Source organism: Geospiza fortis, unplaced genomic scaffold (assembly GCF_000277835.1).
Source record: "Geospiza fortis unplaced genomic scaffold, GeoFor_1.0 scaffold98, whole genome shotgun sequence".
Classification (NCBI taxonomy): domain Eukaryota; kingdom Metazoa; phylum Chordata; class Aves; order Passeriformes; family Thraupidae; genus Geospiza; species Geospiza fortis.
The window spans coordinates 7728383-7742265 of NW_005054306.1; the positions used below are offsets into that span (position 1 = coordinate 7728383).

Here is a 13883-nt window from a genome sequence, read left to right on the forward strand (position 1 = left end):
AAGATTGTTACAGTACATTAAAACCGCACTGCCAATTGGCTTTTTTTCTTTAATTAACTTTTTTGTTTTAATAACTTTTATTAACTTGAGGTGCTCAAGACTAATGATAGCTCTGAGCTACTTTGATTGATGATGTGAAAGCAACACACAACTGGAATGAAGACATAAAATATTAATAATGAGAGAGGTCCTGTAAAATGTCAGCGTGAGAATGGTAAAAGGCAAATAACCTTCCACAACTTGGCCACAAAGTGCGCGCAGAGTTTGGAGAGCACGTGAAAGTTTAAGAAGGGCTTCCAGTGGGAGGGTTTATTATGGTGAGTTTACAGGGTGAGCGAGAGCTGGTGCAGACAGAGGAGCAGGTACCTGAGACATGAGGGTCAAAGTGCTGGCTTTGGAATAATGCTGAGTGCTAGCAGCCTGCTGGGCTCTAGCTGGCTTCTGCAGATGTGGGACTTGTTCCATCCACCACTCTGTGCATGCATGAATGCATAAACCAGGAGAGAGCAAACCCCTGTGGTTTACCTCTTGTTGCAGTATTCAGTGTCACAGACACATTTTCTGAAAAATCCTTTCGCTAGGATTTTTTCTCCTGAGAAGCTGAGAGGCCTCGGAAACGAAATGTAAACAGTGATTATCTGCTGCTGTGGAATGTGGCAGGTGCATCTTTGATAGGTCTCATGTGGTTGTTTTTACTTGATGACCAATCACAGCTCCAGCTGTGTCGGACTTTCTGGTCAGTCACAAGATTTTATTATTCATTCCATTCCTTTCCTTTCTAGCCTTCTGATGTCTCCTTTCTCTTTCTTTAGTATAGTTTTCGTATATAATTTATAATATAATATCATAAAATAATAAATCAGCCTTCTGAAACATGGAGTCAAGATTCTCATCTCTTCCCTTGTTGGGGTTGCCTGCAAATTCCACATATTCAGAGCGGAACTCTTGAATCTCAGTGACCATTTCCTGGATTTGGCAGTTTGCTTTTCAATGTGTAATCTCTCCTCCTGCATTTGAGCTCAACTAGGACAGACTAATCCCAAGATTAAGGCGGATCAGATGAAGGGCTGTTTCCATAGCAGATGCTGCTGTGTGAGCGCTGAGTTCGTCTTGTGATAGAGCAAGGCCATAGGGCAATGCAAATGGGGCAAATCCTGTTGGTCTTGACTAATTGTCAACTCAGCCCTAGTTCCCTTTCCCCCTGCAGAAAACAAACCACACCAAGCATGCAATTAAAGATAGTGAATTTGTTGAAATTCTAACCCAGGCTTGCATTTACATCTCTTCTGAATCCCAGTCTGCAGGAAGGTTTGCATTAGTTCATGTTTGCCTTGTTGAGTAGCAGTTTGTCTAGTCCTGGGGCCAGCTGCAGGAGGACACTGTCTCCTGACTGCCCCAAGGACTTCACTGTGTAGCTGAAACTGCTGCAAAAAAATCTCAGAGCTGCCCTCAAAAATGATTTAAGCAGGTCTAATGAGTAAGTCTTTTGATAGGAATTGATACTACTGAGACTGTTCTGTAAAACCACAGCAGTCTATTTCAGTATCACTTTGGGAGGAGGCTTCCTACTAAACAGAGAAAACAAGGTTATCCAGGAGGTGTAGCTGTTATTTCAATATTTAGATTGGAAATCTTAATGTCCTTCTGAAACAAAATATAGTTACAGTTCCTATGACAACTGTTTCCCTCTCCTCTGGAGCATGGGCTAACGACAGGATTTCATTACACGGTCATGTAACACTGGGCACTGTGACAGCCTTGTCATCTCCACTGCGCTGTTTGCTCCTAAATGGCATTTAGCTTTGCCCACTTGTGTTGTGCAGAGCATGAATTGCAGTGACTGACCTTCACTGTGCTTATTGCCTGCCACCTCCCACTTCCCAACTTCCCTCTTTTCATTAGCAGGCTCATTTTCCCCCAAAGTACATTTGGTATGCTGAATTTTATTGACAAAAAATCCTAGAAACCTATTTCATTGGTAGAAATTCTATATGCTGACATTAATTAAGAACAGCATCTTAACAAGTACACAGAGTACTGACAAAAATTTTTGAGTACAGCAGCTAAACCAGAACATGCAGCAGATTCCTGTAGTTACTTCTGCAACACATGAAAGAAAAAACTATAACCAGTTGAACAGATATATTAAAAGACTTTATTCACAATAGAGAAATTTTTACAAATATAAGTTCTTAAAAATTAAGCATCTTGATCTATTATGTATTCCATAATTTCAGTTTATATAAAGATGAAAAGACTAAATGGAATATGTACAAATCAAAACCAATTTAAATACATGATAGAAATGGATATGTATGAAGTTACCATAGAAACAGTGAGCTATTGGGCATTGCAAAAATCTGTGTATAACCAACACATATGCAATATTTATCTCACAAACAATCAAAATTTTTTTTTTTTCCCTGTGAAACAATGTTGGTGCCATTTAAAGGGATCTACCTCTTGGGATCCAACATATGTAGATTTAAATGCATTATTATGCTACAGAGAAGTGGAAGAAGTGTGGGCAGTGTGTTTATGTGAAGATAATGTGTCCATGTCACTGTCTTCTCCACCCTGCCATAATCCCCCCCGCCCCACAACAATGAGCAATTTCTTTTGCTCTTACGAATGACTGGGAACACAAAGTCACCATCACTAGCCACTTCCATGAAGTGAGTTAAGTGAATGGGAATTAAAATGCATGTTACCTTACTGATCTAACAAGCAGTGGTGAGTATGGACTGTTCAAAAATGATTGCTCTAGCTTTGGTGTTTTGGGGTTATTAAAAAAAAAAAGAAAAATTGATATATTCTCAGTTTATGAAAAGGTTTTTTCTTACAGCTGGCAGATCTACACGTTGTACAATCTTCTCGTCTACTTACATTACTTTACAAAAAGTACAGTATAGTGCAGTTTGTACATACAACCTGAATACCAATACCACATCAAATTTGTGCTCTTTCAGATCATCCTAACTCCCACGCTAAGGAAAATTCCATGCTATGAAATGTCTGTTTTACAAGGAAACAACCATGATGCTTATATTTAAGTACATGAGACCCAATGCACATAGAGCTGTGTGACTGGAACCTGCTTTTGAAACGTGGAGAAGACCTGTCTGGTTCTCTGCTCTTCCCTTCAGCTCACTAAGTACCAGCAACATCACCACAGGCAGCTGGGGGAAGCAAACCTTGGTTAAGAAAACCATGTAGAAAGTTGCTTAGAAAACACACTTCTTAAAGACTGTTTCTGTCTGAGCTTTTGTAGTTATTTAACTGAGGTCTAAAGCAGCACATACATGTGAGGGGCAGTAGCAGCAGGTGACCCAGTAAGCATAACTAAGAAAAAAATAATGATTGTTACATGTTAAAAAGAGATGAAATATTTTGGTTTTATTCCACAGCTATGGTGATTCAAGGGATGGAAAAAATCTCCCTTATAAATACTATTTATAAAGAAATACAATGAAGTATAGTCCTCCAGTGGTACAAATTCTGAAGAATCAAAAGCAGCAGAGTTTCTGATTTTCAACAGAGGAGAGAGTCAAGACCTCATCCTTGCTCAGCTGGGTTCAGAAACCTGCTGTGCCATGAGGGAATACATACTTTAAAAAAGAAAATAAAAATTTAAAAAACAGTGGAGCACAAAGTTTTGAGCCGCTGTGCCTGGCTCTGTGTGAGCAGGCTTTAAGTGCACATCCATTTCTATCCGTTCTCCCAGTGCTGGGTGGCCCAGGCTCACCAAGGTGCCCCAATAACTCCCATGCAGGAATGGCCAGCTCTGCCAAGCCTGTGCTGGAGCATCAGCCAGTGTCTTTGGCAGCTTGTGTGGCACGTGCCATCTCCTCCGTCAGCAGGGGAGGCAACAGCCAGTGCTGTTCTTACAGACTTGAGGAGGGAAAGCTCTAGCTGCTATATATAAAAGTGTAATTAGTTATTTTTGGCTTCTCCCTAAGAAAACCTCCACTGCAGACCTCTATCAGCATAGAAAAAATGCACTCTAAAGCTTAAACAAATGTGTTCCCTCAGCTGTGATTAGCAATGCTGGACATGTGAGCTACCTTACTAAATACCATTCAAGAACGTTACTGTTCAGAACCAGGTTTGTTCCACTGCAGTCCAATCAAATAATGTTCTTTCTCAGAATGGGAAGCCAGGTGTTTCCTACCTGAAATGTATGGAAGTCATCCCATCACTAAATGAAAACAGGTAGATTTAAAAATCATGTAAACCACTTAAAACCAAGTAGAAACAGGAATTAATTGTGCCTCATTTCTTTTTCCCTTAGGTGATGCTACAAAGCAAAACATTTTTGGCAAAGCTGTTACCTTTCTTAATAAGCCAGGCCTCTACTCGAAGGAATATTTTTTAAGCCCAATGCATTTCTGTTACTTAAGACAAGGCAGTGTTGTCAGAAAGTTTTAGTTCAATGCAGGATAATCTCCTCTCTGAATGACTTCTTTTGAGGAGGCAGATTTTCTTCAAGGCATCTGAACACCCATCTTTATTCATACAGATACATCAAATTGCTTTGTGACAATTAACCACCAAGCCTGGTGGCAAGTCTGGACCGGCCTAAATCTCTGCAAAAGTAACAGAAAGACAAACAGACTGTATCTGATATAATTCTGAACTTCCAGGAAGATGTCGTTGAGTGGATTTTTTTTGCCAACCAACCAAATAAAAGCTACTGGACTAAATATATAAAGAAGGTTAACAGTCCCTTTCTTAATATGAAATGATTACCTTATTTTACTCCATAGTAGCTTGACTAAAGACATAAGAATAACACCACCTAGAAAAGGGAGGAAACAATTTATTCTATTACAATATTCTAATCAAAACCTGAAAAACTAAGGTCTGCTAACTAATGTGCTAAATCCATAGAAACTAGTTTAATCTGACTTCAACTTATACTGCAGTTTCAGAGTTGTGTCTGCATGAGATGAAAATACCCCTACGTCGACTTCATTGACAGTGAAATACATCAGATACTCCAGCAAGTAATGATAGACCCGCATAAGAAGAGGCTGTCACAGTCACAAGATTTGTCCTGGATGACACACAAAACAAACTAACATAGAACATTAAAAAAAAAAGAAGAAAAAGAAAAAGCTTTTTACACTTAATTCAATATGGCTTTTTGCAACATGGCAAAATATTACAGCTTAAAGCATACATCTCCTCACAGAGGAGAGAAGAATTTTGCAGTCAAATTAAAAGCATAACAGGAAACAAGTAACATGCAGACCTTCTGCTTTTTTTGGCCAAAATGACACTGCAGCCTAACAGAATCTGGGAAGATACCCTATTTCACTTCTTAGAAGGTATTAATCTGAATTAGAGGATTAAGGTTTTATCATAATTAATTTGGTATATTCATAAAAATTTACTGTTAAAGAAAACAGACTGCAAAACACTTGATTAAAAAATTTAACTTAGGAATTTAAAAACCAAATCATGTGCCCTAGTCCTGGAAACATAAGGAATGAAACAAAGTATAAATTATTCTTCATCTATTTCTGGTTTTCCTCTTTATTCCCATCATCTTTGTGAAGAACAGGGAGAGGATGAGCCTCTGTGTTGAAGACCCAGTGTTCAAATGGAAGAAGATCATCTTCAGAAAACAGCAAATACAGGTACCTGGCCAGAAAAAAAAAAAAAGCAGGAAATGAGACCACATCAGGGAAGTGCTTTTCAGGAAAACACATAATAATTCATATTTAATTTACTTGAGTATTAAACTTCCTGTTGAGATGGCATTACTGATTTTTTTTCTTGCACAGCAAAAAAAAAACAAAACAAAAAAACCAACAAACCCAGAACTGAAGAGATCAAGAAAAAGTTTAATCTCAAAAATTTAGGAGATGTTGATAGATAATGAGAGCATTTGGTTTTTTCTCTTAACAGGCCTTGCATGCTTTCCATGGAATTTTTTTTTCTTCTTTTTCTAAAAGTTTAAAATGAAAAGTATGCAATATAAGCCTGTTATGTTCTCTGTCTAGTCAATTTGTTTCATTAGTGCTGGCATATATAATTAGATCCTATCAAAGACAGGAGATGCAATGTCTCAAAAACTATCAAGTACCTTTATCAGAAGTAAAGATAATTCGCAGAAGTCAGGGAATTTAGTTTATTGACACAGACTGGAAAAAAAAAATGCCATTTTGCTTCCTGTCACCTAAGAAGAGCTCTGCTATTTCACTCAGATTTTGTTACGTGAGAGTGTCAAGGGTACTAATGATAAATACTTTTCAAAGATGATACACAGAACTACTTCACATTAATGAAAATCAACTTCCTCAACTTACTTGAGTGTCTCTGAAAGGAAGAAACTTTGCTGCACATCATCATGGCTTTCATGATTGTTATAAACATCTCTAAGGCCAGAATAGCCGCCATCGACTCTGCAGTGTTTTTCCAGTGCCTGAAACAGAGAACACCCAAATCAGTGGGATTAACAAAATAAATAATATGTCAGTTTTTCTGTTTTGCAATAAAACTAGCAAAAAAAAGATAAAATTCCAGAATTCCTTTGATAAAGAGGTGAAAACTCGGTAAATGTCTAGATAGAAAAACTCTTAAAAAAAAAAGACATAGGCATACCAGTCTAATTTCATATTCAGGAAGAGAAACAAAATACTAAATTGATAAAAAGTGAACACAAACTGCCTTTCAGAAGGAAATATGTATGGGTATAAGGATTTAAAGACATATGGATTTTCACTTATATTTTTTTTCCTCTTTTTAATAGGAGTAACGATAGCCTTTCTCTCCCAATCTCTCAGCCTTTGGAAATTGTGTTACCTATACCTTTTCTGGTCATAGTTTGGTACTTAAAATGATTGTGGCATGATTGAACACCATACTAAAGATCAGTCTTTTCCTTACCTCCTGCAAAGCCCTTCAAAAAAAGGAGAGGCAACTCTCCATTTTCTGCGTAAGTTATATGGCTTCTCTTTGCAATTATTTAATTTTTCAATGGGAAACCGCTGATATTGGGCTCTACACAAGAATTTCTCTTGTGCAGCAGTCATATTTTTCTTTGCTACGTCTCTGAAAAAGCTTTGTCTATTACACAGGCATCGACAGAAAGCCAGGACTTAACACAACATAATTTAGAAGTAACTATAACAATGTATTTTTATCTAGCTAGTTTCCAAACTCTTTATTCAGTTAAAAGGTGTAAAACAGATGACTGATTTCTATTTCACAGTAAAAAGTACATGGACCACCTTTTCTGCTCACAGGAATGTCCTTTATGAAGGAGAAAAAAGATCAGATGAAAAGTATATATAAAAGGGCAAAAAAGATACTGGAACTGTAGAAGGTATATACAGGGAGACTATTTAATAAATTTTGTTGCTTTTCTTTACATTAGGTGTTTGCAATAGAAAGGTGGTACCTACAGGCATATATATGTGCCATATATATGTGCCATAACTTCTTTAAATATACTGCTATCCAATACCTTATTTGAATATTGGTTATCTTATCACTACTATATTTAAAATATTAATTAATAGGGTTTTTTCTTTATAACTTATGATTTTAGAAGGGTACAAGTATTCTTACTCAATTCATTTTTCTTATTCTCTTTTATAACAACTCTCTGGCATCAGACAGTATAAGGAAGGAGTAAAGAGAATTTAAGATGATTATATTTAAAACAACTCATTATTCAAAAACAAATTCAGAAATTCTAATTAACCCTAAATAAATTCTTGCAGTGAAAATGACAGTAAGGATTGTGGATGGCTACATTCACTCAGGACCACACTACTGTGAAACAAGGTGTCTTCTGTGGAGGTGGTATTGGAACAACAACTTTCAGGCAGAAATACCTGGGGCTTTATCTCCCCCAAGAGAGAGCCAGGAGATTACTGGTTCCTCCCTTTCTGAAGTTACTACAAATACCACCGAAGTGAGTACAGGATGTGTAGATTTAATTTAGGGATAGATGCTGCATTTCAAAACACACAGGCTAAAAAAGCAAGGCAGAGGATATATCTAAATCAGGCAGAATAAGTATTTTCTGAAGACAGATGGGACTAAGAGTCACTAATAATTACTGAAGTATTCATCACCTTCCCCTGCTCTAAAGGCTCTTTAAGATTGGTGTTTTGCTGTGAGTGGATATCCTAAATGTCCTTGATTTTGCTGGAGTCCCTGTAGCTGTGTGCACACATTTGGCTTGCACATCAGGCTCTCCTTGGTTTTCACTGGAGAGTAAGCTGCCTATTGTATATTTAAAAGGGATTTTTCTCCAGAAGAGATCCTTTAAAGTATAACAGCCTATTTGTCTTTTCTTATGTGTCCTTAGGTTCTTTAATTTTCCTGGACACTTCTACTAAATGACAAATATACTTAAGTTTAAAGAAGTCATTTCCTCTGGCTGGTATTCCTTCCCTCTTGTCTACTTCAACCTGCAACGAATTCCAAATTCTGCATCTGTGTCTGGATTTTTAATGCTAAACAAGAGACTATGCTTTTCAAGGCACACTAGAAGCAGAACTTGAAGGATAAGGCTACTATGCAAGGAAATATCTGCATTTTAAACAGGGTGAGGTAAAATAATAGCAAATTGCATTTACCATTTATATGCTCTAGTGTACTTTGAGCATTCTCTGAGTTCAGAGGGATCATTAAGGTGCATGGAGGCACTGCTGTGATGTAAACTAAAGGGTTAACTTGCCCCATGTTTGCCTTCTGGTGGTATCTTCTTGATGCAAATATGAAGCATCTCATCCCTCAAAGCTACTTTCCACCTAACTAAAGGAACAGGACATCCACCTGCAGGATTAGTAGGATAAAAAGGCTCTAGGTTGTCAACCATCCTGGCAGTGATGGGCTTTTGTGCCCTCTCCTGCAGTTTGAGAGAACAGGGATGTTCACAGTGATAGGGATAGTGGTGGGCAGGAAGAAACAATCAAACGCACTTTAAATAAGTAGTTCTCAGGAAATGAGGGTGGCTAGGATCAGTTATGATACAGTAATGGAAAACATCAAGCACAGCGAAAACTGGCTGACAGTCTCAAACTATCATAAAGGGAAAAACAAAGGAAGTGATACAAATTTAAAATATGTGCCACATTTATAATGCAGAGAGGGAGGCTTTCATGAGCTAAGCTGATAAAACCTTTCTGACTCAGTAATAGTGGATATTGCTGGTGGTCATAACTGCATTTTCTCCAGCTGCTGAAGTACATACAAAATTATCTTGGACTCAAAGCAGCAAATAAAATTCACAAAGAAAAAAAAAGGAGAGGCTATAGCATATTTTTAGTCTATAAAGTTAGAGAAAGACTTAAGAGACTTGTCAGAGAATTTAGAAGTCATGACTTGAAAACTGCCTCCTTTTCTACTACAAAGGCACTGAAAAAAACCCTAATGAGTTCTTCTTGCTAGAGTAATGAGCTAGAAGTGGACTTGAAACACATGAAGAACAACTTTTTTTGGACAAAACCCAAATGGTCTGATCGTTAGTTTCCTCTTTTTTCTTGTTTCAATCTCAGGTTCCCCTTTGTGCAACGGGTACTGGTAATTAAACCAATGGCCCTCAGTGGTTGGGTGTTTCCCCAAGGACAGAATGGGTCAGGTGCTCTTTGGGGCAGCATTAAGGAGCAAAAGGGAAGAGAATTTATGACATAGTTATGGCAAGCTAGCATGAAATGTGCTGTAACAAAAAACCACTGTATTAGGTGGAGCTGAATGGCTATAAACACCAAGACAGAACAGGAATAAAAAAGATTTTAAACCTACAACTGACTGCCTAAGTTCTGGAAAGCTGCAAGATTTGTTTTTGTGAAACACCCAAGTGCACGTTTGGAGAGTGGAAGATGTGCCCTGGGCAGAATGGGACCAGCTGCATCTCCCACACCCATCTGGCTGTGTTGGAGCCAGATTGAGAATAACCACAAGAATGTTAAACAAGGGACACGTGGGGAGTGAGAAGGAGGTAAACAAGTGTACCAGCTTGAAAGAAACACAAACAAACTGAAACAAATGGGTAAAGAATAATAATAAGAAAACATTTCAATTGTTTATAACAATGTTATCAGTGTGGGCAGTAACAATGAGTCAGGAAAAACATCTCCTGGAGAAGGAACAGTTGGCATTGCTGAAGCCTGATGGGATGACTTCCACAAACAGCCATTGTAAATATGCCAATTATAATCTGCCTGGGAAGATTGCAGTAGTAAAATGTGTGCCTATGGGTGGTGTTAGCAAAGAATTGAAAGTAAGGGAACAGCCCTCTAAATTAGAGGTTTTAAAACTCAAATTGCTTTGGAATTAGTAATTCAGAAGCATATTGTTTCAGGGTCCCCCAGAGCCAACACCTGAGGGAGGCAAATACAATGCCCTAAATAACTGCTCTCTACCTAGCTGAATACAGTGCTCAGTGCAGGCATGGAACAATTGTGAATATTCAGGCAAGAAGTTTGAGAGTATAAGCAGAGGTAATATTATTATTCTTTTTTGGAAAGCAGACTTTGCCTTAAATTTAATTCCTGGAGGGTATCTAATTACCAGACTTGAAATAACCTTTTTTCCACAATGCTCTACAGCATTTGCACAACATTTCTGATATGATCAATATCTACACAGTGAATGCTGAATACATTTACAGATCTTGGTTGCTGTGAAGGGAGTTGGGTTTATGGGGTCCTAACCCAGTAACAGCTCTCTAGTAGGGTCCCTTAGGGATAAGAAATTGTAGGGCACAAGTCTACATGGTCTACCCTCAGAACAGAGCAATCTTCTATAACTAATGGTGTAAGCCCCTCCAAGAAGGTTGTAATCATACACTTGTAGAAGCAAGAGGTGTTGGGTAGACTGACAAACAGGATATTTTTGAAATCCTGGAAAGCAATACCTCTGTACAAGACAGGTCACTGTCAACAAAATACTGCAGAGAGTTTTGATTTCTTTTTTCATTTTTCTTAAGTACACAGAGCCAGAAAAATAACGTTCTTCAGCTTGCTGTATTTCCTATCATATGTCAGCTAATTTAGCAAGGGAAGCATCAGTGTGAGGAGGACAGAAGTGAACTCCAGAGAAGTGTAATAAGGACCCATACCTGGAGGATGAAACATGGTAAATGTAAAGGTTCTCAACCTTAAGAGCAAGAGTGATTAACTGCTGAAATGAGGGAAACCATGGATTTGGCAAGCCCATTCTTTTCAGTGCAGACTAGCTGCCCTTTTGGAAGGCTTGTGCTAGACAAATACAAATAGCTAGGTTCAGCATGACTGCTTGAAGCTCAAAGGCCAGTGGGATAAAAAATTCAAATCTAGAAGAGATTGCTGTCATTTAGGGAGTTTTGTCCATATAACTTATGTTTCTTGAAAGTGACATGGTTTTATGTTTGGTACTACTAGTCCTTCATCCTGGCCTTTGTCACCTAAATTAAAATCACCTTCATACTATTACTAAAAATACATTTCATAAAACTTATTTCCATATCCAAGGCTCAAATCTGACACATATATTCATTTTCCATTCACATGCAGCAACATTCAGCATCTGGGACAGTACATCCAAATGTGACCCCTAATCCTAGAAGTATTTAAGATGACAAAATCACAAGGTACTTTTCTATTATACAACATCAGCAGTATTTGATTTTGTCAAAATGTCATCTATTTGGCAAATGAATTCCTGGAAATCTGAATTGATATCCCTGATTTAAAATAAATATTCAGCCTCCAACTGCTGAACAATGTCCAGCTATCCTTCAATAGCTCACTTAACAATATTACTAGGGTTTAACAACAAAAAAGTCCAATAGAACATTACCTCAACAGCTTCCCACCCCCACTCCCTGTACTTTGGATCGTGAGTGAGGCGCCACATGTACATGTAGGTCTCTATGACTTCTGGTCGGAGGATGTAGTATTTTTCATTTTGTCTTGTAGCAATGGCCTCAACACCACCATCAAACCTGAAGGCTTCTGGTCCCAGTTTCATTCCTAGCCAAAAAAAGAGCACAGACTAAAATAAAGGCATTAAAAAAGGTTTCAAATTATGTAAGCAAATCAAACTCCCCAAATTACCAAATCAAGCTAGGCTTTTATGTGGCACAAAGCCAGGTTACCCAGAACAATATAATTTATGAAAGATACTTCAGCTCCTCCTGTTTTTAATATTTTATAAATAATTTGGAGTAGGAGAGAGCTGTTCTTCACCAATGCCTTAAATGGCAGTTTCAGTTGGAACAGTGATGCTAACATTTGCATTCTGGAAGACTTCGTGTAACTAGCTACAAGTGAAATTTTGCCTAAAAGATGAGGATATTTACTTTTCTATATCAAACTGGAAAATACACCCTGGGACCTGAAATGCTGCCAGGGTTATTTCTATAAGAAGATGATAAAATCCAAAGAAATTTCCTGTACAGAAATCCACTTTCTTTTTGCAATTCTATTGTTTGCAGCATCGCATCAACAGAACAGAGTGTAAAATATTCTTTTGTGCATAAAACATGAGTAATACCTATGTTGATGCATAAATGAACAGAGTCCTTCTATTACTTGTATTCAGCTATACAGAAATTGGCATAATGAAAGAAGCTTGTTAATTACTGTTATGCAACTGTCATGCCAATTACTACAGTGAGGAGATACACTTCAGGTACACAGAAATTATTTAGAAAACAGAGCAGCCATTTTAAAAGCTACTCTTAAAGCAAGGCAGCATTTGCTCAGAAGGGATGAACACTTCTCACTGTGCTACAATTTTCATTCAGCTTTATACAAAACCACCAGTGGCTGCCTTCATGGAGGAAAGCAGTGCAGCCAAACTCCGCAACATGGTACTCACGCGTACGGTCGTAGGATTCATGGCAAGTCCTGGCAATTTCAGCACCCAGCTCGATGTGATGGCCTGTCTTGTCACTGGGGGCTCCATCTGCTCCCAAAGCAAACATGCCTCCAGCAAAACAAGTGAGGTGTCCCATCTTGTGTTCCAGCAATCCGCCCTTCCACTCGGCAATGTACGTCAGGCCCCCGCTGGACTTTCGGATGAGGTGGGTCTCTATGGCCTGCAGAAGGACACGACCTCAAACCAAAGGCCATTTGGTAAAGTACAAAGGACAAAGCTGTCTTGTATGCTGGTTGTTTTTGCTCTGTATTGCCTTTGCTCATAAAGCACAGTGGATAATAGGAGCAGCCAGCATAACTTCAAAGTCAGCCAAACCAAGGCAGATGAACATACATCAGTAACGATGACTAATTTTGCTTCAACTTCGAGCAATTTACAGGGTATGTTTTATAAAAATGTTGGAAAGACCTACCAAATACACTTCAAATTTTGAAATATTTTTATTTTTTCCCCCTTTTACATTGAGCAGTTTCAGGTAATTTAGCTTTCAACAGTATTTTAACTTTCAATAGTTATTAGCCATCACTTCAGCTGTATTTCTCATTTTAATTCTGACTTAAAGGAGGTGGTTATTGATATAATTTGATGTAAATTATATGCAGTCATAACTCATATTCAAAACACATGACTCAGTGTGTGCAGTGAATGATGTTAGGCATCTGAGTCTAGATAGCATTCCCAAAGTCCAATGAGTTTCCCCTCCAAATTGAAATCCTCCACTTATCTATCAAGAGCAGGGTCTCACTGAGATCTCCTGGAAAAAAAACCTAAGCAGAATAAAAACACACAAATCTAGAGGGAACTGGAAGTTGATGATGTTAGCAATGTATGGTCACTAATTACAAAATCCAGGAAGGTAGCCTGCTATCGTGGGAGGAACAGAATTAAAACAAGAGAGGAGATGCAGAAGAGCACATTAATTAGAAGCCCACAAGGAAAGTAAGGTATTACTCTTTAAAAAAAGTAATGGAGAGGAGATAACTCTGTCATACATTCAG

The 13883-nt window shown here is 38.1% G+C and overlaps 1 protein-coding gene and 1 long non-coding RNA gene across 2 annotated transcripts in view; both read right to left on the bottom strand.

Moving 5' to 3' along the window:
• Nucleotides 1–2136: 2136 nt before the first annotated feature.
• LOC115949558 lies at nt 2137–3804 on the bottom strand. Its single transcript, XR_004083000.1, has 2 exons — nt 3119–3804; nt 2137–2563 (listed from the first exon to the last, which is right to left on the bottom strand). It is a non-coding gene; the product is annotated as an uncharacterized LOC115949558 (long non-coding RNA).
• A 12-nt stretch (nt 3805–3816) lies between these two features.
• The window catches only part of MAN1A1 (mannosidase alpha class 1A member 1), a 106595-nt gene continuing 96528 nt past the window's right edge, over nt 3817–13883 (bottom strand). Inside the window, exons 9-12 of the mRNA XM_014312053.2 lie at nt 12826–13045; nt 11803–11975; nt 6315–6430; nt 3817–5646 (exon numbers count right to left, since the gene is read on the bottom strand). Coding sequence (XP_014167528.1) covers nt 5520–5646; nt 6315–6430; nt 11803–11975; nt 12826–13045 — 636 coding nt within the window. The 3' untranslated portion in view covers nt 3817–5519. The remainder of the gene's footprint in view (nt 5647–6314; nt 6431–11802; nt 11976–12825; nt 13046–13883) is intronic.